This window comes from Oncorhynchus keta, unplaced genomic scaffold (assembly GCF_023373465.1).
Source record: "Oncorhynchus keta strain PuntledgeMale-10-30-2019 unplaced genomic scaffold, Oket_V2 Un_contig_6088_pilon_pilon, whole genome shotgun sequence".
Lineage (NCBI taxonomy): Eukaryota > Metazoa > Chordata > Actinopteri > Salmoniformes > Salmonidae > Oncorhynchus > Oncorhynchus keta.
The window spans coordinates 9,111-34,668 of record NW_026288670.1 but is presented as its reverse complement, the minus strand read 5'-3'; the positions used below and the strand labels follow the sequence as shown (position 1 = coordinate 34,668).

The 25,558-nt window shown below is 45.7% G+C and overlaps 1 protein-coding gene across 1 annotated transcript in view; it reads left to right on the top strand.

The window, feature by feature from the left end:
- Positions 1-21,522, top strand: part of LOC127925687 (glycine receptor subunit beta-like) — a 61,483-nt gene extending 39,961 nt beyond the window's left edge. The window contains exon 8 of the mRNA XM_052510743.1: positions 21,407-21,522. Within this exon, the coding sequence (XP_052366703.1) occupies positions 21,407-21,522 (116 nt within the window). The remainder of the gene's footprint in view (positions 1-21,406) is intronic.
- Positions 21,523-25,558: the final 4,036 nt, after the last annotated feature.

Below are 25,558 nucleotides of genomic sequence, written 5' to 3'. Positions count from 1 at the left end.
GACTGGGATAAGGAGAGGTTGAACATTACAGACAGGGATAAGGAGAGGTTTAACATTACAGACTGGGATAAGGAGAGGTTGAACATTACAGACTGGGATAAGGAGAGGTTGAACATTACCATGAATATGCCTGCCATTACAGACTGGGATAAGGAGAGGTTGAACATTACAGACTGGGATAAGGAGAGGTTGAACATTACAGACTGGGATAAGGAGAGGTTGAACATTATAGACTGGGATAAGGAGAGATTGAACATTATAGACTGGGATAAGGAGAGGTTGAACATTACAGACTGGGATAAGGAGAGGTTGAACATTACAGACTGGGATAAGGAGAGGTTGTACATTACAGACTGGGATAAGGAGAGGTTGAACATTACCATGAATATGCCTGCCATTACAGACTGGGATAAGGAGAGGTTGTACATTACAGACTGGGATAAGGAGAGGTTGAACATTACCATGAATATGCCTGCCATTACAGACTGGGATAAGGAGAGGTTGAACATTACAGACTGGGATAAGGAGAGGTTGAACATTATAGTCTGGGATAAGGAGAGATTGAACATTATAGACTGGGATAAGGAGAGGTTGAACATTACAGACTGGGATAAGGAGAGGTTGAACATTACCATGAATAAGCCTGCCATTACAGACTGGGATAATGAGAGGTTGAACATTACAGACTGGGATAAGGAGAGGTTGAACATTACAGACTGGGATAAGGAGAGGTTGAACATTACCATGAATATGCCTGCCATTACAGACTGGGATAAGGAGAGGTTGAACATTACAGACTGGGATAAGGAGAGGTTGAACATTACCATGAATATGCCTGCCATTACAGACTGGGATAAGGAGAGGTTGAACATTACAGACTGGGATAAGGAGAGGTTGAACATTACAGACTGGGATAAGGAGAGGTTGAACATTACAGACTGGGATAAGGAGAGGTTGAACATTACCATGAATATGCCTGCCATTACAGACTGGGATAAGGAGAGGTTGATTACATTGGGATAAGGAGAGGTTGAACAGACTGGGATAAGGAGAGGTTAAACATTACCATGAATAAGCCTGCCATTACAGACTGGGATAAGGAGAGGTTGAACATTACAGACTGGGATAAGGAGAGGTTGAACATTACCATGAATATGCCTGCCATTACAGACTGGGATAAGGAGAGGTTGAACATTACCATGAATATGCCTGCCATTACAGACTGGGATAAGGAGAGGTTGAACATTACAGACTGGGATAAGGAGAGGTTGAACATTACCATGAATATGCCTGCCATTACAGACTGGGATAAGGAGAGGTTGAACATTACCATGAATATGCCTGCCATTACAGACTGGGATAAGGAGAGGTTGAACATTACAGACTGGGATAAGGAGAGTTTGAACATTACAGACTGGGATAAGGAGAGTTTGAACATTACAGACTGGGATAAGGAGAGGTTGAACATTACAGACTGGGATAAGGAGAGGTTGAACATTACAGACTGGGATAAGGAGAGGTTGAACATTATAGACTGGGATAAGGAGAGGTTTAACATTACAGACTGGGATAAGGAGAGGTTGAACATTACAGACTGGGATAAGGAGAGGTTGAACATTACCATGAATAAGCCTGCCATTACAGACTGGGATAAGGAGAGGTTGAACATTACCATGAATATGCCTGCCATTACAGACTGGGATAAGGAGAGGTTGAACATTACAGACTGGGATGAGGAGAGGTTGTACATTACAGACTGGGATAAGGAGAGGTTGAACATTACCATGAATATGCCTGCCATTACAGACTGGGATAAGGAGAGGTTGAACATTACAGACTGGGATAAGGAGAGGTTGAACATTACCATGAATATGCCTGCCATTACAGACTGGGATAATGAGAGGTTTAACATTACAGACTGGGATAAGGAGAGGTTGAACATTACAGACTGGGATAAGGAGAGTTGAACATTACCATGAATATGCCTGCCATTACAGACTGGGATAAGGAGAGGTTTTAACATTACAGACTGGGATAAGGAGAGTTTAACATTACAGACTGGGATAAGGAGAGGTTTAACATTACAGACTGGGATAAGGAGAGGTTGAACATTACAGACTGGGATAAGGAGAGGTTGAACATTACCATGAATATGCCTGCCATTACAGACTGGGATAAGGAGAGGTTGAACATTACAGACTGGGATAAGGAGAGGTTGAACATTACAGACTGGGATAAGGAGAGGTTGAACATTATAGACTGGGATAAGGAGAGATTGAACATTATAGACTGGGATAAGGAGAGGTTGAACATTACAGACTGGGATAAGGAGAGGTTGAACATTACAGACTGGGATAAGGAGAGGTTGTACATTACAGACTGGGATAAGGAGAGGTTGAACATTACCATGAATATGCCTGCCATTACAGACTGGGATAAGGAGAGGTTGTACATTACAGACTGGGATAAGGAGAGGTTGAACATTACCATGAATATGCCTGCCATTACAGACTGGGATAAGGAGAGGTTGAACATTACAGACTGGGATAAGGAGAGGTTGAACATTATAGTCTGGGATAAGGAGAGGTTGAACATTATAGACTGGGATAAGGAGAGGTTGAACATTACAGACTGGGATAAGGAGAGGTTGAACATTACCATGAATAAGCCTGCCATTACAGACTGGGATAATGAGAGGTTGAACATTACAGACTGGGATAAGGAGAGGTTGAACATTACAGACTGGGATAAGGAGAGGTTGAACATTACCATGAATATGCCTGCCATTACAGACTGGGATAAGGAGAGGTTGAACATTACAGACTGGGATAAGGAGAGGTTGAACATTACCATGAATATGCCTGCCATTACAGACTGGGATAAGGAGAGGTTGAACATTACAGACTGGGATAAGGAGAGGTTGAACATTACCATGAATAAGCCTGCCATTACAGACTGGGATAAGGAGAGGTTGAACATTACAGACTGGGATAAGGAGAGGTTGAACATTACCATGAATATGCCTGCCATTACAGACTGGGATAAGGAGAGGTTGAACATTACAGACTGGGATAAGGAGAGGTTGAACATTACAGACTGGGATGAGGAGAGATTGAACATTATAGACTGGGATAAGGAGAGGTTGAACATTACAGACTGGGATAAGGAGAGGTTGAACATTACAGACTGGGATAAGGAGAGGTTGAACATTACAGACTGGGATAAGGAGAGGTTGAACATTACCATGAATATGCCTGCCATTACAGACTGGGATAAGGAGAGGTTGAACATTACAGACTGGGATAAGGAGAGGTTGAACATTACAGACTGGGATAAGGAGAGGTTGAACATTACAGACTGGGACAAGGAGAGGTTGAACATTACAGACTGGGATAAGGAGAGGTTGAACATTACAGACTGGGATAAGGAGAGGTTGAACATTACAGACTGGGATAAGGAGAGGTTGTACATTACAGACTGGGATAAGGAGAGGTTGAACATTACCATGAATATGCCTGCCATTACAGACTGGGATAAGGAGAGGTTGTACATTACAGACTGGGATAAGGAGAGGTTGAACATTACCATGAATATGCCTGCCATTACAGACTGGGATAAGGAGAGGTTGAACATTACAGACTGGGATAAGGAGAGGTTGAACATTATAGTCTGGGATAAGGAGAGATTGAACATTATAGACTGGGATAAGGAGAGGTTGAACATTACAGACTGGGATAAGGAGAGGTTGAACATTACCATGAATAAGCCTGCCATTACAGACTGGGATAATGAGAGGTTGAACATTACAGACTGGGATAAGGAGAGGTTGAACATTACAGACTGGGATAAGGAGAGGTTGAACATTACCATGAATATGCCTGCCATTACAGACTGGGATAAGGAGAGGTTGAACATTACAGACTGGGATAAGGAGAGGTTGAACATTACCATGAATATGCCTGCCATTACAGACTGGGATAAGGAGAGGTTGAACATTACAGACTGGGATAAGGAGAGGTTGAACATTACAGACTGGGATAAGGAGAGGTTGAACATTACCATGAATAAGCCTGCCATTACAGACTGGGATAAGGAGAGGTTGAACATTACAGACTGGGATAAGGAGAGGTTGAACATTACCATGAATATGCCTGCCATTACAGACTGGGATAAGGAGAGGTTGAACATTACAGACTGGGATAAGGAGAGGTTGAACATTACAGACTGGGATAAGGAGAGGTTGAACATTACAGACTGGGATAAGGAGAGGTTGAACATTACAGACTGGGATAAGGAGAGGTTGAACATTACAGACTGGGATAAGGAGAGGTTGAACATTACAGACTGGGATAAGGAGAGGTTGAACATTACAGACTGGGATAAGGAGAGGTTGAACATTACAGACTGGGATAAGGAGAGGTTGAACATTACAGACTGGGATAAGGAGAGGTTGAACATTACAGACTGGGATAAGGAGAGGTTGAACATTACCATGAATATGCCTGCCATTACAGACTGGGATAAGGAGAGGTTGAACATTACAGACTGGGATAAGGAGAGGTTGAACATTACCATGAATATGCCTGCCAACTAATCTGCGCATGCTCTGAGAACGCACCCCTCGGCCTTGCGAGTGCTGACCTGATTAAAAACCTTACTTCGGCCTCAAAGAGTGAGATCACCCAGTCCTCTGGGTCAGCATGGCCCTCCCGCACTGTATGGTGTTGTTATTGTCAAAACGTGCATAAAATGCATTGAGTTGGTCTGGTAGAGAGGCATCGTTGGGCAGATCACGTCTAGGTCTTCCTTTGTAATCTGTAATGGACTGGAGCTCATGCGACATGCAGCGTAGCCTGTGAAATAGGAGGCCATGTTACTTCTATACTGTCCTTTTGCTCGTTTGATGACTCTGCAGAGGTCGTAGCCTCGGGGTTGTCTGTGATAGCCTTGTGTGTGGTAGTCCTGTCCTTTAGTTTAGCTCCAACCTCAGTGTCAAACCAGGGCTTTTGATTGGGGAAGCAGCGAACCTTCAGTGTTGGGACAACGTCGCCGATGCAGTTCCTTATGAAGCCGGTGACGGAGGGGGTTAGCTCGTTGGTGTTATAGGTGGAGTCTCAGAACATATTATAATCAGCGCTAGCAAGGGCAGTCCTGTAGCATTTCTCAATTGATCGAGTCACTGGATAGTTCCTGTTTGAGCTTCTGCAACTGACAACTGACAACAACATGGAGGGCAGAGAATCTAAAACGGCATTAATACCATCGTTGCTGAGTGAGTGGTGGACCGCAGTAAGGTGAGCACCATCTGGTAGGGTTTCCACTAGTTACCACAAACACTAAGTCAGAATATATTGTCAAACAACATTTTTATTTTTGGAGTTCATTTAAGGTTTAGGTTAGGCATAAGGTTAGCCATGTGGTTAAGGTTAGGATTAAGGTTAGGGTTAGGCATAAGGTTAGCCATGTGGTTAAGGTTAGGATTAAGGTTAGGGTTAGGCATAAGGTTAGCCATGTGGTTAAGGTTAGGATTAAGGTTAGGGTTCCTGCCTCTGTAAGGACTCTCCCTCTCATGCCTCTGTAAGGACTCTCCCTCTCCTGCCTCTGTAAGGACTCTCCCTCTCCTGCCTCTGTAAGGACTCTCCCTCTCCTGCCTCTGTAAGGACTCTCCCTCTCCTGCCTCTGTAAGGACTCTCCCTCTCCTGCCTCTGTAAGGACTCTCCCTATCCTGCCTCTGTAAAGACTCTCCCTCTCCAGGACTCTCCCTCTCCTGCCTCTCACCAGGACTCTCCCTCACCAGGACTCTCCCTCTCCTGCCTCTCACCAGGACTCTCCCTCACCAGGACTCTCCCTCTCCTCCCTCTCCAGGACTCTCCCTCTCCTGCCTCTCACCAGGACTCTCCCTCACCAGGACTCTCCCTCTCCTGCCTCTCACCAGGACTCTCCCTCTCCTGCCTCTGTAACGCCGGCATTTCCTCTTGGATTGCCTGAAAATTGGGTCGTAATTACAGAAAGAGCCCAGGGCAGATAAGTTGAAGTTGAAGCTGGAATTGGGGAAATTAACTGACGATTTGATGTTCTTGCTGGTTATAAGAAATGATAGCGAATACATTTCAGGAAAATAAAGTAAAGATAAATGCCAAAATAATCCCAAATAGCTAAACTCCCAAACCACAGCCTTCCAGTACAGTGCCATCTCTCTTCTCTCTGGTGTGTCTTTGTTGTAGGGGTGTGGCCTAATGCTATCATAATGTCTCATTCATTGGTAATTCATTAAGGGATACAAAATATGGATGTATCTATATTCTACAGTAAACGGGGCACCAGCTATCATTTAAGTCAAAACTTTTTTTAGCAAGTAGGGATAAACTGTTCGTGTCACAATTATAATCTGAAGATTCTGTAGAGTTCTTTTAATGATAAGTCAGATTCAAAATCTCAGAGAGTGATATTATTTTATGACAGGAAGAAGATTTATTCTAAAAACAAGGTAACAATGTCTTAGTATTTCAATCTCTGGTTGGATTACCAAACGGTCTTTAAAGGGAGAAAAATGGAGAAGGTTCAAATCGTTCCGAGGTGGTGTATTCAGTTCTGAGGTGGTGTATTCAGTTCTGGGGTGGTGTATTCAGTTCTGGGGTGGTGTATTCAGTTCTGGGGTGGTGTATTCAGTTCTGAGGTGGTGTATTCAGTTCTGAGGTGGTGTATTCAGTTCTGGGGTGGTGTATTCAGTTCTGAGGTGGTGTATTCAGTTCTGAGGTGGTGTATTCAGTTCTGGGGTGGTGTATTCAGTTCTGAGGTGGTGTATTCAGTTCTGGGGTGGTGTATTCAGTTCTGAGGTGGTGTATTCAGTTCTGAGGTGGTGTATTCAGTTCTGGGGTGGTGTATTCAGTTCTGAGGTGGTGTATTCAGTTATGGGGTGGTGTATTCAGTTCTGAGGTGGTGTATTCAGTTCTGGGGTGGTGTATTCAGTTCTGGGGTGGTGTATTCAGTTCTGGGGTGGTGTATTCAGTTCTGAGGTGGTGTATTCAGTTCTGAGGTGGTGTATTCAGTTCTGGGGTGGTGTATTCAGTTCTGAGGTGGTGTATTCAGTTCTGAGGTGGTGTATTCAGTTCTGGGGTGGTGTATTCAGTTCTGAGGTGGTGTATTCAGTTCTGGGGTGGTGTATTCAGTTCTGAGGTGGTGTATTCAGTTCTGAGGTGGTGTATTCAGTTCTGGGGTGGTGTATTCAGTTCTGAGGTGGTGTATTCAGTTATGGGGTGGTGTATTCAGTTCTGAGGTGGTGTATTCAGTTCTGGGGTGGTGTATTCAGTTCTGAGGTGGTGTATTCAGTTCTGGGGTGGTGTATTCAGTTCTGAGGTGGTGTATTCAGTTCTGAGGTGGTGTATTCAGTTCTGGGGTGGTGTATTCAGTTCTGAGGTGGTGTATTCAGTTATGGGGTGGTGTATTCAGTTCTGAGGTGGTGTATTCAGTTCTGGGGTGGTGTATTCAGTTCTGGGGTGGTGTATTCAGTTCTGGGGTGGTGTATTCAGTTCTGAGGTGGTGTATTCAGTTCTGAGGTGGTGTATTCAGTTCTGGGGTGGTGTATTCAGTTCTGAGGTGGTGTATTCAGTTCTGAGGTGGTGTATTCAGTTCTGGGGTGGTGTATTCAGTTCTGAGGTGGTGTATTCAGTTCTGGGGTGGTGTATTCAGTTCTGAGGTGGTGTATTCAGTTCTGAGGTGGTGTATTCAGTTCTGGGGTGGTGTATTCAGTTCTGAGGTGGTGTATTCAGTTCTGGGGTGGTGTATTCAGTTCTGAGGTGGTGTATTCAGTTCTGGGGTGGTGTATTCAGTTCTGGGGTGGTGTATTCAGTTCTGGGGTGGTGTATTCAGTTCTGAGGTGGTGTATTCAGTTCTGGGGTGGTGTATTCAGTTCTGGGGTGGTGTATTCAGTTCTGAGGTGGTGTATTCAGTTCTGGGGTGGTGTATTCAGTTCTGAGGTGGTGTATTCAGTTCTGAGGTGGTGTATTCAGTTCTGGGGTGGTGTATTCAGTTCTGGGGTGGTGTATTCAGTTCTGGGGTGGTGTATTCAGTTCCGGGGTGGTGTATTCAGTTCTGGGGTGGTGTATTCAGTTCCGGGGTGGTGTATTCAGTTCTGAGGTGGTGTATTCAGTTCTGGGGTGGTGTATTCAGTTCTGGGGTGGTGTATTCAGTTCTGGGGTGGTTTATTCAGTTCTGAGGTGGTGTATTCAGTTCTGGGGTGGTGTATTCAGTTCTGGGGTGGTGTATTCAGTTCTGGGGTGGTGTATTCAGTTCTGGGGTGGTGTATTCAGTTCTGGGGTGGTGTATTCAGTTCTGGGGTGGTGTATTCAGTTCTGGGGTGGTGTATTCAGTTCTGAGGTGGTGTATTCAGTTCTGGGGTGGTGTATTCAGTTCTGGGGTGGTGTATTCAGTTCCGAGGTGGTGTATTCAGTTCTGAGGTGGTGTATTCAGTTTTGGGGTGGTTTATTCAGTTTTGGGGTGGTGTATTCAGTTCTGGGGTGGTGTATTCTGTTCCGGGGTGGTGTATTCAGTTTTAGGGTGGTGTATTCAGTTCCGAGGTGGTGTATTCAGTTCTGAGGTGGTGTATTCAGTTCTGAGGTGGTGTATTCAGTTTTGGGGTGGTGTATTCAGTTCCGGGGCGGTGTATTCAGTTCTGGGGTGGTGTATTCAGTTCTGGGGTGGTGTATTCAGTTCCGGGGTGCTGTATTCAGTTCCGGGATGGTGTATTCAGTTCTGGGGTGGTGTATTCAGTTCCGGGGTGGTGTATTCAGTTCTGGGGTGGTGTATTCAGTTCTGGGGTGGTGTATTCAGTTCTGGGGTGGTGTATTCAGTTCCGGGGTGGTGTATTCAGTTCTGGGGAGGTGTATTCAGTTCTGGGGAGGTTTATTCAGTTCCGGGGTGGTGTATTCAGTTCTGGGTGGTGTATTCAGTTCTGGGGTGGTGTATTCAGTTCTGAGGTGGTGTATTCAGTTCCGGGGTGGTGTATTCAATTCTGGGGTGGTGTATTCAGTTCTGGGGTGGTGTATTCAGTTCTGGGGTGGTGTATTCAGTTCTGGGGTGGTGTATTCAGTTCTGGGGTGGTGTATTCAGTTCTGGGGTGGTGTATTCAGTTCTGGGGTGGTGTATTCAGTTCTGGGGTGGTGTATTCAGTTCTGGGGTGGTGTATTCAGTTCTGGGGTGGTGTATTCAGTTCTGGGGTGGTGTATTCAGTTCTGGGGTGGTGTATTCGTCCAACTGAGATCAAAGTGAGAGCAGAGGACAATTGTTCAAATTCCAATATTGGTGTTTGGCGTCCACTCATTGGGATCGGGGATGATCAATAAGCAAGAGCGCTTTCCAGTTACCAACTATGCTGACGTTTAAGCAGTAGAGGGATTTTGGTCGGCCGTGGCAATTATTTGTGCCACGCTTTTATAGTTCAGTTAGAATGGACAATGAGGGTGGGGCTAGGTGCTGATGTAACGGATGTGAAATGGCTAGCCAGTTAGCGGTGGTGCACGCTAATAGCGTTTCAATCGGTGACGTCACTTGCTCTGAGACCTTGAAGTAGTTGTTCCCCTTGCTGTGCAAGGGCCGTGGCTTTTGTGGAGAGATGGGTAACGATGCTTCGTGGGTGGTAGTTGTCGATGTGTGCAGAGGGTTCCTGGTTCGAGCCCAGGTAGGGCCGAGGAGAGGGACGGAAGCTAAACTGTTACACTGAGTCTCCCTGCCTGATTGGCTGAAACATTCCTTAGCAGGATGTCACGCAGCCCCAGGAGGAGAGTCTCTTCCTTTGGGAATATTGTTCCCTTATTGATGGATACATCGTTTGTACAACTGGGAGAGGTGGGTCATTGATCAGGGCATAATGTTCCCTACATAATGATACAAAACGGTTAGGGTTAGAACGTGACACGTTCTCCTTGAAATACGGAGAAGTTGTTCACAACGAGGAGAATGCACAATATCATTTCAAATGTCTACAGCACACAATGATCATAGCATGCAGCAGTGCACTTCTTGCCTCACAGCCTTATGTAATGATTTCTCCCAAACAGCAGGGTTTTTGGTGTCCTTTTAGAGCAGGGCGAGCCATTTGGCCCCTGCTGTTCTCATCCTGTCCTGGATAGAATGTTTGAAGTGCATGTTCTGCCGTTTAATGGCCCTCTGGAGCATTATGTTGTGATCTGGAGTAGGTTGGGAAAGGGGGAGTGGCTGGGTTGTGTCATGTCTTTTCATCTCTACTGTTGTCATGCCGATGGGCGAGTAGATCTGTATTGGGTATGGTCTACCGTTGTCATGCCGATGGGCGAGTAGATCTGTATTGGGTATGGTCTACCGTTGTCATGCCGATGGGCGAGTAGATCTGTATTGGGCATGGTCTACCGTTGTCATGCTGATGGGCGAGTAGATCTGTATTGTGGTCTACCGTTGTCATGCCGATGGGTCTAGATCTGTATTGTGTATGTTCTACCGTTGTCATGCCGATGGGCGAGTAGATCTGTATTGGGCATGGTCTACCGTTGTCATGCCGATGGGCGAGTAGATCTGTATTGGGTATGGTCTACCGTTGTCATGCCGATGGGCGAGTAGATCTGTATTGGGGATGGTCTACCGTTGTCATGCCGATGGGCGAGTAGATCTGTATTGGGCATGGTCTACCGTTGTCATGCCGATGGGCGAGTAGATCTGTATTGGGGATGGTCTACCGTTGTCATGCCGATGGGCGAGTAGATCTGTATTGGGTATGGTCTACCGTTGTCATGCCGATGGGCGAGTAGATCTGTATTGGGCATGGTCTACCGTTGTCATGCCGATGGGCGAGTAGATCTGTATTGGGGATGGTCTACCGTTGTCATGCCGATGGGCGAGTAGATCTGTATTGTGTATGTTCTACCGTTGTCATGCCGATGGGCGAGTAGATCTGTATTGGGCATGGTCTACCGTTGTCATGCCGATGGGCGAGTAGATCTGTATTGGGGATGGTCTGCCGTTGTCATGCCGATGGGCGAGTAGATCTGTATTGGGGATGGTCTGCCGTTGTCATGCCGATGGGCGAGTAGATCTGTATTGGGCATGGTCTACCGTTGTCATGCCGATGGGCGAGTAGATCTGTATTGTGTATGTTCTACCGTTGTCATGCCGATGGGCGAGTAGATCTGTATTGGGGATGGTCTACCGTTGTCATGCCGATGGGCGAGTAGATCTGTATTGGGGATGGTCTACCGTTGTCATGCCGATGGGCGAGTAGATCTGTATTGGGCATGGTCTACCGTTGTCATGCCGATGGGCGAGTAGATCTGTATTGTGTATGTTCTACCGTTGTCATGCCGATGGGCGAGTAGATCTGTATTGGGTATGGTCTACCGTTGTCATGCCGATGGGCGAGTAGATCTGTATTGGGTATGGTCTACCGTTGTCATGCCGATGGGCGAGTAGATCTGTATTGGGTATGTTCTACCGTTGTCATGCCGATGGGCGAGTAGATCTGTATTGGGTATGTTCTACCGTTGTCATGCCGATGGGCGAGTAGATCTGTATTGGGGATGGTCTGCAAGGCATTTGGAATTGGCCTGGTCTTTCGTCAGCACCACATCCCTAATTTGGCATAAACATTTGTGTAATTGTCCCACTGACAAATGTAACTTTATCCCAGGAATCGGTTTTCAGAAGACTACGGTGGGTTGTCCTCTAACTTCTTACCTCGACTCCTTTTATATTTCTGTTGACCAACTACCCAGTCCCTGATGATAGGCATACCCATAATATAATGCTGCACCAAAATACTAATATACATTATTAAGCCAAAGACACACCAGAATGGCTTTCCAATAAGTGTTGAGTGTTCCTGGGTGGTCCAGTCTCAGTCCTGAGAGACAAGGTTTGAATAATGCTATCCATCCAATCCATGTCTCAGTTATCTCCAGGCTTATAAATCCTTCTTTAACCCGTCTCCTCCCCCTTCATCTACACTGATTGAAGTGGATTTAACAGGTGACATCAATAAGGGATCATAGCTTTCACCTGGATTCACCTGGTCAGTCTATGTCATGGAAACAGCAGGTGTTCCTTATGTTTTGTACACTCAGTGTATCTACAGTACCAGTCAAAAGTTTGGACACACCTACTCATTCAAGGGTTGTTCTTTATTTTCAGTATGTTCTACATTGTAGAATAATAGTGAAGACATCAACACTATGAAATAGCACATATGGAATCATGTAGTAACCAAAAAAGCGTTAAACAAATAAAAATATGTTTTATATTTGAGATTCTTCAAAGTAGCTGCCCTTTGCCCTTTGCCAGGAGTGAACAGGCAGTTGTTCAGGTGGTTGTTGTCCTTGATAATCTTTTTGGCCTTGCTGTGACATCGGGTGCTGTAGGTGTCCTGGAGGGCAGGTAGTTTGCCCCCAGTGATGCGTTGTGCAGACCGCACCACTCTCTGGAGAGCCTTGCGGTTGTGGGTGGTGCAGTTTCCGTAACAGGCAGTGATGCAGCATGACAGGAGGCTCTCAGTTGTGCATCTGTAAAGGTTTGAGGGTTTTAGGTGACAAGACACATTTGGCGCTGTTGCACCTTCTTCACCACACTGTCTGTGTGGGGGAACCATTTCAGTTAGTCCATGATGTGTATGCCGAGGAACTTAAAACTTTGATATGCTGACTGCAGAAATGTCCACCAGAACAGTTGCCAGAGAATCGAATGCTAATTTCTCTACCATAACTCGCTTACAATGGTGTTGTGGAGAAATTGGCAGTACACTATATATTCAAAAGTATACCCCACATTTCAAATTAGTGGATTCGTCTATTTCAGCCACATTGCGTTGCTGACAAGAGTACATCTAGGAGCAACAACGGCTCCGCCGCAAAGTGGTAGGCCACACAAGCTCATAGAATGGGACCGCTGAGTGCTGAAGCACATAGCGCTTAAATATCATCTGTCCTCAGTTGCAACACTCACAACCGAGTTCCAAGCTGCCTCAAGAAGCAATGTCAGCACAATAACTGTTTGTCTGTTCATGAAGTGGGTTTCCATTGCTGAGCAGCAGCACACAAGCCTAAGATCAATATGCGCAATGCCAAGCATCGGCTGGAGGGGTGTAAAGACTCTGGAGCAGCGGAATGACACGTTCTCTGGAATGATGAATCCCGCTTTACCATCTGGCAGTCCGACAAATCTCGGTTTGGCGGATGCCAGGAGGATGCTATCTGCACCAATGCATATTGCCAACTGTAAAGTTTGGTGGATGAGGAATAATGGTCTGGGGCTGTTTTTCATGGTTCGGGCCCCTTATTTCCGATGAAGGGAAATCTTAATGCTACAGCATGATTATGCCCCCGTGCACAAAGCGAGGTCCATACAGTCATCAATCAAATGTATTTATAAAGCCCTTTTTACATCAGCAGATGTCACAAAGTGCAATACCGAAACCCAGCATAAAAAACCCAAACAGCAATCAATGCAGATGTTGAAGCACGGTGAGTTCTAGGAAAAACTCCCTAGAAAGGCAGGAACCTAAGAAGAAACTTAGAGAGGAACCAGGCTCTGAGGGATTGCCAGTCCTCTTCTGGCTGTACTGGGTCTGAGGGTGGCCAGTCCTCTTCTGGCTGTAGGAACCAGGCTCTGAGGGGTGGCCAGACCTCTTCTCTGTACTGCGGCTGGATATTATAAGAGTGTATGGTCATTAAGGCCAGATTGTTTTTTAAGATGTTCAAACATTCGTAGGTGACCAGCAGGGTTAAAGAATAATCACAGGGGTTGTAGAGGGGGCAACAGGTCAGCACATCAGGAGAAAATGTCAGTTGGCTTTTCATAGACGAGCATTCAGAGGTCGAGACAGTATTTTTTATTTTTTGTCCACCTTTATTTAACCAGATAGGCTAGTTGAGAACAAGCTCTCATTTACAACTGTGACCTGGCCAAGATAAAGCAAAGCAGTGTGACAGAAACATCAGAGTTATAAATGGAATCAACAAGCGTACTGTTAATAACACAATAGAAGAAAGAAAGTCGATATACAGCGTCTGCAAATGGAGGTAAGGCAATAAATAGGCTGTAGTAGCGAAGGAATTACAGTTTAGAAGATTAACACTGGAGTTATAGATGAGCAGATGATGATGAGCAAGTAGAAATACTGGTGTGCAAAAGAGCAGAAAGTAAATATAAACAATATGGGGATGAGGTAGGTAGATTGGGTGGGCTAATTACAGATGGGCTATGTACAGCTGCAGCGATCAGTTAGATGCTCAGATAGCTGATGTTTAAAGTTAGTGGAAATATGTCTCCAGCTTCAGAGATTTTTGCAAATAGTTCCAGTCATTGGCAGCAGAGAACTGGAAGGAAAGGTGGCCAAAGGAGGTGATGGCTTTGGGGATGACCAGTGAGATATACCTGCTGGAGCACGTGCTACGGGTGGGTGTTGTTATCGTGACCAGTGAGCTAAGGCGGAGCTTTACCTAGCATAGACTTATAGATGACCTGGAGCCAGTGGGTCATTTGAGAAGCCAAGGCTATTGAGTCTGCCGATAAGAATACGGTGATTGACAGAGTCGAAAGCCTTGGCCAGGTCAATGAAGACGGCTACACAGTACTATCTTTTATCGATGGTGGTTATGATATTGTTTAGTACCTTGAGCATGGCTGAGGTGCACCCATGACCAGCTCGGAAACCAGATTGCACAGCGGAGAAGATACGGTGGGATTCGAAAGGGTCAGTGATCTGTTTATTAACCTGGCTTTCGAAGACTTTAGAAAGGCAGGGCAGGATGGATATAGGTCTATAACAGTTTGGGTCTAGAGTATCACCCCCTTTGAAGAGGGGGATGACTGCGGCAGCTTTCCATTTCGGACGATACGAACTAAAGGTTGACAGACTGGTAATAGGGGTTGCAACAATGGCGGCAGATAATTTTAGAAAGAGAGGGTCCAGATTGTCTAGCCCAGCTGATTTGTACAGGTACAGGTTTTTCAGCTCTTTCAGAACATCTGCTATCTGGATTTGGGTGAAGGAGAACCTGGGGAGGCTCTGGCAAGTAGCTGCGGTGGGTGCGGAGCTGTTGGCTGGGGTTGGGGTAGCCTGGTGGAAAGCATGGCTAGCCATAGAGAAATGCTTATTGAAATGTTCGATTATCATGGATTTATCGGATTTATCGGTGGTGACCATGTCGCCTAGCCTCAGTGCAGTGGGCAGCTGGGAGGAGGTGGTCTTGTTCTCCATGGACTTTACAGTGTCCCTAATCATTTTGGAGTTAGAGCTACAGGATGCAAATTTCTGTTTGAAAAAGCTAGCCTTTGCCTAGCCGCCTGACTAACTGTGTGTATTAGTTCCTGACTACCTCAGTGGGCGGAAGACCAGCTTGTCCGGTAAACAGGTCAGAACAGTTGAAACTGAAGCAGCAGCACAACCAGGTGGACTGAAGACAGTCAGGACTCATCAGTCCAGGTGTTCCTGGTCCTAGGACTCAGGTCCTCTGGGTCGGGAAGGGGCATAGAGAGAATTAGAGGGAGCAAACTTAAATTCACACAGGACACCAGATAAGACAATGTCCCACAGACCCTAGCCGCCAAGCACATAGATTATTGCAGCATAGATTCTGGAGGCTTAGACGGGGACGACGACACTGTGGCCCCGTCCGACAATAAACCCCGGACAGGGCCAACCAGGCAGTTTATACCCCCACCCACTTTACCAACAAATCACCAACATACTACTAAGGCTGAGAATATCCCACAAAGATCTCCTCCACCACATGAGCCCAAGGGGGGGGGGCAAGACCGGACAGGAAGATCACATCAGTGACTCAACCCACTCAAGTCGAGCACATCAAAGCCTGACACAATGTGACGCACCCCTCCTAGGGACGGCATGAAAGAGCACTAGCAAGCCAGTGACTCAGCCCCCGTAATAGGGTCAGAGGCAGAGAATCCCAGTGGAGAGAGGGGAGCCGACCAGGCAGAGACAGCAAGGGCCTTCCAGTGCATTGCTGTTCACCTTCGCACCCCTGGCCCAGATTGCACTCATATGACCTACTGAAGAGATGAGTCTTCAGTAAAGACTTAACGGTTGAGACCAAGTCTGCGCCTCTCACATGGATCGGCAGACCATTCCATAAAAATGGAGCTCTATAGGAGAAAGCCCTGCCTCCAGCTGGTAGCGTACGTGTATGTATGTACAGCAGGACCAAATCAGAAAGATAGGTAGGAGCAAGCCCATGTAATCCTTTGTAGGTTAGCAGTAGAACCTTGAAATCAGCCCTATCCTTAACAGGAAGTCAGTGTAGAGGCTAGCACTGGAGTAATATGATCTAGTCAAGATTCAAGCAGCCGTATTTAGCACTAACTGAAGTTTATTTAATGCTTTATCCAGGTAGCCGGGAGTAGAGCATTGCAGTAACCTAGAAGTAACAAAAGCACTGATTAATTTGTATGCATCATTATTGGACGAAAAGTCTGACTTTTGCAATGTTACAAAGATGGAAAAACTTGAAATATTCTTGATATGTACGTCAAAGGAGAGATCAGGGTCCAGAGTAATGAACGAGTGCCTGAACCACTCGTTCACCGCAAGAGATTTGATCTGGCTCGGTGTCCATGGGGCCAGGGTTGGCTGATAACACATTACAGAGTCGTGGAAGACGAAGAGTGACGCAAAGAATTCTGGGCGTACCCCAGCCAGGGAAGGAATTGGGCCCACTCCCCATGCAGGTCCTGTCAATGATTCCTCAGGAACTTCCCCAGCTCCTGGTTCATCCTTTCCACCTGCCCGTTAGACTGAGGCCGGAACCCGGAAGTGAGGCTGGCCAGCTTCTCCATGAAGGCTTCCCATGACAGGGGGAGATGGTCCTCTGGAAGGCCTTAGTGCCAGAAGACCTGCTGGAACAGTGCCTCAGCAGCATGAAGAGCGGTAGGGAGACCAGAGAGAGGGATAAAACGGCTTCTCCATGAAGGCTTCCCATGACAGGGGGAGATGGTCCTCTGGAAGGCCTTAGTACCAGAAGACCTGCTGGAACAGTGCCTCAGAAACATGAAGAGCGGTAGGGAGACCAGAGAGGGGATAAAATGGCATGATTTATGACAGGGGGAATGGTCCACAACCACCAAAAACTGGGTACAGTCAATGAAGAGCGGTGGAGGCTATATACAGGGGGTAGCAGGGGGTACCAGAGAGGGATAAAACGGCTTCTCCATGAAGGCTTCCCATGACAGGGGGGTACAGGGGCCTACAGAGTCCTGCTGGAGGCTAGCATACATGGGGGTACAGGGAGACAGAGTCAATGTGGAGGCTTATGACAGGGGATGGTCCAGGGGCCAGAGTGCAAAGACCTGTGGAGGCTGTAACATGAAGGGTAGGGAGACCAGAGAGAGGGATACAAAGTTCTCCATGAAGGCTTCCCATGACAGGGGATGGTCCAGGGGCCTACAGAGTCAATGTGGAGTGCTCATAACATGACAGGGGTAGAAGGCAGGGAGACAGAGTCAATGGATAAAACGGCTTCTCCATGAAGGCTTCCCATATACAGGGGGAGATGGTCCTCTGGGGCCTTAGTACAGAGTCAATGCTGGAGTGCCTCAGCAACATGAAGGGGTAGGGAGACCAGGGGGGATAAAAGGCTCAATGTGGAGGCTTCCCATGACAGGGGATGGTCCAGGAAGACCTGCTGGAACAGTGCCTCAATGTGGAGGCTATAGACCAGGGGGATAAAGGGGAAGGCTTCCCACAGAGATGGTCCTCTGGAAGACCTGCTGGAGTGCTATATGAAGAGCAGGGGTACCAGAGAGAGGGATAAAGAGTCAATGAAGGCTTATGACAGGGGGAGATGGTCCTCTGGAAGAGTCAGAAGACCTGTGGAGGCTAGCAACATGAAGGCGGTAGGGAGACCAGAGAGAGGGATAAATGTGGAGGCTATACAACAGGGGGTGAAATCAGAGGGGAGATCAGTGTCAATGGACAGATGAGACCAGCGATACTGAGGTATGGGAAGGGAAAGGAGTCAATGTGGAGCGTGCTGGGAGATTTGATTTGGGCACATACGGAACAGGAGTTGACTTAGCGAGTCAATGTGGATGGCTATATACTTTGCAGAGATGGATTGAATCATACCTGGTGTCTGAGTCAATGTGGAGGCTATATACAGGGGGTACAGGTACAGAGTCCCTGTGGCGAGGCTATATCCCTCCCACAGGGGGCCCATGATTTGAGACAGGGGGGTACAGAGTCAATAGGTGGAAACCTTACAGGCTATATACAGGGGGTACAGGGGTACAGAGTCAATGTGGAGGCTGTATACAGGGGGTACAGGGGGTACAGAGTCAATGTGGAGGCTATATACAGGGGGTACAGGGGTACAGAGTCAATGTGGAGGCTGTATACAGGGGTACAGGGGGTACAGAGTCAATGTGGAGGCTATATACAGGGGGTACAGAGGGTACAGAGTCAATGTGGAGGCTATATACAGGGGGTACCGGGGGTACAGAGTCAATGTGGAGGCTATATACAGGGGGTACAGAGAGTCAATGTGGAGGCTATATACAGGGGTACAGGGGTACAGAGTCAATGTGGAGGCTATATACAGAGGGGATACAGGGGGTACAGAGTCAATGTGGAGGCTATATACAGGGGGTACAGGGGTACAGAGTCAATGTGGAGGCTATATACAGGGTGTTACGGTACAGAGTCAATGTGGAGGCTATATACAGGGGTACCGGTACAGAGTCAATGTGGAGGCTATATACAGGGGTACGGTACAGAGTCAATGTGGAGGCTATATACAGGGGTACTGGTACAGAGTCAATGTGGAGGCTATATACAGGGGTACTGGTACAGAGTCAATGTGGAGGCTATATACAGGGTATTACGGTACAGAGTCAATGTGGAGGCTATATACAGGGGGTACAGGTACAGAGTCAATGTGGAGACTATATACAGGGTATTACAGGGGTACAGAGTCAATGTGGAGGCTATATACAGGGGGTACAGGGGTACAGAGTCAATGTGGAGGCTATATACAGGGGGTACCGGTACAGAGTCAATGTGGAGGCTATATACAGGGGGTACAGGGGGGTACAGAGTCAATGTGGAGGCTATATACAGGGGGTACCAGTACAGAGTCAATGTGGAGGCTATATACAGGGGGTACCGGTACAGAGTCAATGTGGAGGCTATATACAGGGTATTACGGTACAGAGTCAATGTGGAGGCTATATACAGGGGGTACAGGTACAGAGTCAATGTGGAGGCTATATACAGGGGGTACAGGTACAGAGTCAATGTGGAGGCTATATACAGGGGTACCGGTACAGAGTCAATGTGGAGGCTATATACAGGGGTACAGGTACAGAGTCAATGTGGAGGCTATATACAGGGTATTACGGTACAGAGTCAATGTGGAGGCTATATACAGGGGGTACGGTACAGAGTCAATGTGGAGGCTATATACAGGGGGTACAGGTACAGAGTCAATGTGGAGGCTATATACAGGGTATTACGGTATAGAGTCAATGTGGAGGCTATATACAGGGGGTACCGGTACTGAGTCAATGTGGAGGCTATATACAGGGGTACAGGTACAGAGTCAATGTGGAGGCTATATACAGGGTATTACAGTACAGAGTCAATGTGGAGGCTATATACAGGGGGTACCGGTACAGAGTCAATGTGCGGTTAGTTGAGGTAATATGTACATGTGGGTAGATTTATTAAGTTGACTGTGTATAGATAACAACAGAGAGTAGCAGCGGTGTAAAAGGGGGGGCAATGTAAATAGTCTGGGTAGCCATTTGATTATGTCTTCAGGAATCTTATGGCTTTGGGGTAAAAGCTGTTTAGAAGCCTCTTGGACCTAGACTTGGCACTCCGGTACCGCTTGCTGTGCAGTAGCAGAGAGAACAGTCTATGACCAGGGTGGCTGGAGTTTTTGACAAGTCTTAGGGCCTTCCTCTGACACCGCCTGGTATAGAGGTCCTGGATGGCAGGGAGCTTGGCCCCAGTGATGTACTGGGCCCTCTATAGTGCCTTGCGGTCGGAGGCCGAACAGTTGCCATACCAGGCAGTGATGCAACTAGTCAGGATGCTCTCGATGGTGCAGCTGTAGAACCTTTTGAGGATCTGAGGACACATGCCAAATCTTTTCAGTCTCCTGAGGGGGATTAGGTTTTGTCATGCCCTCTTCACTACTGTCTCGGTGTGCTTGGACCATGTTAGTTTGTTGGTGATGTGGACGCCAAGGAACTTGAAGCTCTCAACCTGCTCCACTACAGCCCCATCGATGAGAATGGGGGCGTGCTCAGTCCTCTTTATCCTGTAGTCCACAATTGTCTCCTTTGTCTTGATCACATTTCGGGAGAGGTTGTTGTCCTGGCAACACATGACCAGGTCTCTGACCTCCTCCCTATAGGCTGTCTCATCGTTGTCGGTGATCAGGTCTACCACTGCTGTGTCATCTGTAAACTTAATGATGGTGTTGGAGTCGGGCCTGGCCGTGCAGTCATAAGTGAACAGGGAGTACATGAGCATGCACCCCTGAGGGGCCCTGTGTTGAGGATCCGTGTGGCGGATGTGTTACCTACCTTTACTACCTGGGGGCGCCCCCTCAGGAAGTCCAGGATCCAGTGGACGGTGTTTAGTCCCGGGGTCCTTAGCTTATTGATTTAAGGGCAATATGTGGTTGAACGCTGAGCTGTATTCAATGAATAGCATTCTCAAATAGGTGTTCCTTTAATCCAGGTGGAAAAAGGCAGTGTGGAGTGCAATAGAGAACATCATCTGTGGGTCTGTTGGGGCAGTATTCAAATTGGAGTGGATCTAGGGTTTCTGGGATAATGGTGTTGATGTGAGCCATGACCAGCCTTTCAAAGCACTTCATAGCTACAGATGTGAGTGCTACGGTCGGTAATCATTTAGGCAGGTGACCTTAGTGTTCTTGGGCACAGGCACTATAGTTGGTCTGCTTAAAATGGAGGAGTGGAGAAGTACATCCACGAGGCACCCTGTTGGAATGCCTTGGTTTCAGCCACAGAGAGAGGGGTAGTTGTGGCTGCACGGAGGCGTAGAGCCTGCAAGCAGTTCGATGGCACAGGAGGGAGACAGGTGACAGTCCCAGAGGCGATGAGGAGGGAGACAGGTGACAGTCCCAGGGGCGATGAGGAGGGAGACAGGTGACAGTCCCAGAGGCGATGAGGAGAGGAGACAGGTGACAGTCCCAGAGGCGATGAGGAGGAGACAGGTGACAGTCCCAGGTGACAGTCCCAGTTCGATGAGGAGGGAGACAGGTGACAGTCCCAGAGGCGATGAGGAGGGAGACAGGTGACACAGAGAAAACCTCCCGACGGGATGTTGGACTGAAGGGCTACAGGGACTCTCACAGTTCTCTCACGGGACTCTCACGGGACTCCCACGGGTCTCCCACAGGACTCTCACAGGACTCTCACAGGACTCTCACAGGACTCTCACAGGACTCTCAACCAATGTGGAACTACAGGGGAAGGGAAAGCAGGTCCTCCGGCATTCAGGTGCCCAGTCCGTGATTGTCATCTTCGACCATGAGATGGTGGGGTTATGGCGTTGGAGCCACGGGAGGCAGAGGATGATCTACAGCTGATGATGAGGAAGGGTTTTCTGGTGCTCCACGGGGAGGGTGAGTTATGATGTGTGTGATTGTCCCGATCCCAGTGGTCGATTATTCAGCGCTTGAACCAGAAACGGAGAGGAGAGCAGGTATGAGGTGAAGTTCAGGGAGGAGTCAAGGGCCTGGTCAATACAATTCCCCACTGCACCGGAGACCACTAGAGCTGTAGAAACAACATGAGGGACAGCCAGCTAGTGAAAGCTATACTAAAAAGGGTTTGGCGGAAAGTGATGATGACGGACTACTCACACCTAACCCAGGAGATGATTGATCATGGGGCCGTCCCCTCTGCTCTCATGGACCCCGGATTGGAACGCAACACAGTTGAAGCTGGTGTCCCTCCTGACCACTTTGTGGCCCCTACCTCCTTAGGTTCAGGCTCTGACTCAGAACAGTCAACAAAGGAGAGAGAGAGGTGGTGGAGTTGGCCTCCTGAAGAAGGTTGTCTGCCTGAGATGAGTGCATCCAAGGAGAGGGTGTCCTCTCGGCATGCCAACCCCGTCTGGACCCTCTTTGCGCAGTCCTTTTCTGAATAAGGTGCGGAGCGCCGGCTCTTTCCATCCACTGGATGCTGCCACTGTCATGAAGGTGAGGGCGGAATCAGCAGCAGTCCGGCCATCCTGCCGTAGTTGGAGTAGGTGATCACCTCTCTCTGCCCTCTGGTGGATGATCGAATACCCCCTGAACAGAACCATGAACCTCTCATAGGAAACCAGATCCTCCTCTCCTCTCTTCCAGATGGCCGTAACCCGTTGGTGAGTTTAATAATAACAAACATGTAGAGAATACAAAACAAGAGCAGCGTCTGGACATGATAACAAAGCCAATACTGCCTGATGAGTAATGCTAAAGATGAATCAAATAAAATGTATTTATAAAGCCCTTCTTAAATCAGCTGACATCTCAAAGTGCTGTACAGAAACCCAGTCTAAAACCCCAAAAGTAAGCAATGCAGGTGTAGAAGCAAAGGGGAGTGATGAAGTAAAATGATCAGAGAGGGTTGCCAGGTGATGAAGGTCCAGGTGAAATGATGTGGGAGGGTTGCCAGCTGTGTGTGAGGGTTGCCAGGTGTGTGTAGAGGGTTGCCAGGTGTGTAATGAGGGTTGCCAGGTGTGTGTAATGAGGGTTGCCAGGTGTGTGTGTTGGTTAATAAACCAGCAATGTTGAGCACCAGAGTGGGAGTAGATGTGGCACCTGAGGGTTGCCAGGTGTGTGTAATGAGGGCATGATGCCAACGGTATGGTCTCTAGTGTAACCAGGAAATTCATCAGGCTGGAGCCATGTTTCAGTCAGGCCAATCACATCAAGGTTATGATCAGTTATTCAAATCAAATCACCACCTTACAGTGAAATGCTGACTACAACTGCCTTGGAAGTGAGGGATCTAACATTAAGTAGCCCTACTTTGATATGTGTGCTATCACAAGCTCTTTCAATAATGGCAGGAAAAAGAGGAGGTCTTTATTCCAGTGAGATTTCTAAGCGAACACCGTCATGTTTAGGTCTGTAATGGGGAGTTAGGGCCCTGTCTATGTAAACAATGATTGATAAGATGAGAAATGGTTTGTCAAGATCAGTGTGGAAGAACTTGTGTAACTGGCCCATGTTTCAGTCAGAACCATCAAGGTGACCTCAACCCCATCGAACACCTTTGGGATTCATTGACTTTGATATGTGTGCTATCACAAGCTCTTTCAATAATGAGGAAAAGAGGGGTGGCGAGCACAGGTTTTGCCCAATCTGGATCTCTCAATCACCTAAGATCAGTGCCCTGGCTAACCTCACTAATGATCTGTCTATGGATTGATAAGATGAGAAATGGTTTGTCAAGATCAGTGTGGAGAACTTGACTGGCCTGCACAGAACCCTGACCTCAACCCCATCGAACACCTTTGGGATTATAGTATATCATAAGATCATGCCCATCACTAATGATCTTATGGCTGAATGGAATATATATATATATATATTATTATTGTATATTGTTATAGTATATATATCATTATACTGTTATTGTATGTTGTTATAGTGTATATATATCATTATACTATTATTGTATGTTGTTATAGTGTATATATATATTATTATATTATTGTATGTTGTCATAGTATATATATATTATATATTATTGTATGTTGTTATAGTATATAAACATGTTGTTATAGTGTATATATATCATTATATTATTGTATGTTGTTATAGTTATAGTTGTATAGTATATCATTATACTATTATTGTATGTTGTTATAGTATATATATATTATTATATTATTATTGTATGTTGTTATAGTATATATAGTATATATTCTTATAATATTATTGTATGTTGTTATAGTATATATATATCATTATATTATTATTGTATGTTGTTATAGTATATATATATATCTGTATGTTGTTATAGTATATATATATCATTATATTATTATTGTATGTTGTTATAGTATATAAACATTCTTATATTATTATTGTATGTTGTTATAGTATATATATATCATTATATTATTATTGTATGTTGTTATAGTATATATATATCATTATATTATTATTGTATGTTTATAGTATATAGTATATATATATATAAACATTATATTATTATTGTATGTTGTTATAGTATATATATATATATATATATATATCATTATATTATTATTGTATAGTATATATATATATATATATATATATTATTATATTATTATTGTATGTTGTTATGGTATATATATATATATATATATATTATTATTGTATGTTGTTATGGTATATATATATATATATCATTATATTATTATTGTATGTTGTTATAGTTGGCTACACCACCAGTGATCTGGTCTTCATGTGGATGACGGACCCAGTCCAGATGGATGAGATCGCTCTTCCTCAGTTTGACATTAAACAGCAAGAGATACAGTACGGAAACTGCACCAAATTCTATCAAGGAACAGGTACCACACACACACACACACACACACACACACACACACCACACACACACACACACACACACACACACACACACACACACACACACACACACACACACACACACACACACACACACACACACGCACACGCACACGCACACGCCTTCTGCACACACACACACACACACACACACACACACACACACACACACACACACACACACACACACACACACACACACACACACACACATAACTTATTTATCATGAAATACCAGGAACATTAATTTAGATCACCCCACACACAAGATACCAATAGTTTCACTGTGTCGTTGTTCGTTCAATCATTAAATAATGTAATACAAAATATGTGATAGATGTTTCATTATGGTACTAAACGTAAATACATCACTGTAAAAGGACTAGTAGAGAGAATACTACAGACACAGTGGAGTCATTGAACAAAATATGTCATTTATTGATGAAATACAATAAAATCACATCATAGGTTTCTTTGAATCAAAGCAAAAATAATTAGCTACAAAAATAAAAAACAGTTACTTATCATGTTGAGCAGTTGATAGTTAGATCATTGTAATGACATTAATAGTTGATAGTTAGATCATTGTAATGACATGAATAGTTGATAGTTAGATCATTGTAATGACATGAATAGTTGATAGTTAGATCATTGTAATGACATGAATAGTTGATAGTTAGATCATTGTAATGACATGAATAGTTGATAGTTAGATCATTGTAATGACATGAATAGTTGATAGTTAGATCATTGTAATGACATTAATAGTTGATAGTTAGATCATTGTAATGACATGAATAGTTGATAGTTAGATCATTGTAATGACATGAATAGTTGATAGTTAGATCATTGTAATGACATTAATAGTTGATAGTCATCTCAGATGTAATGTGTCAATTACATTTTGAAATGGTAATACTTTGATGTTAAGTTGTGTCATTTTGAACAGGTGATTTTAGTTCAATGAACAAATG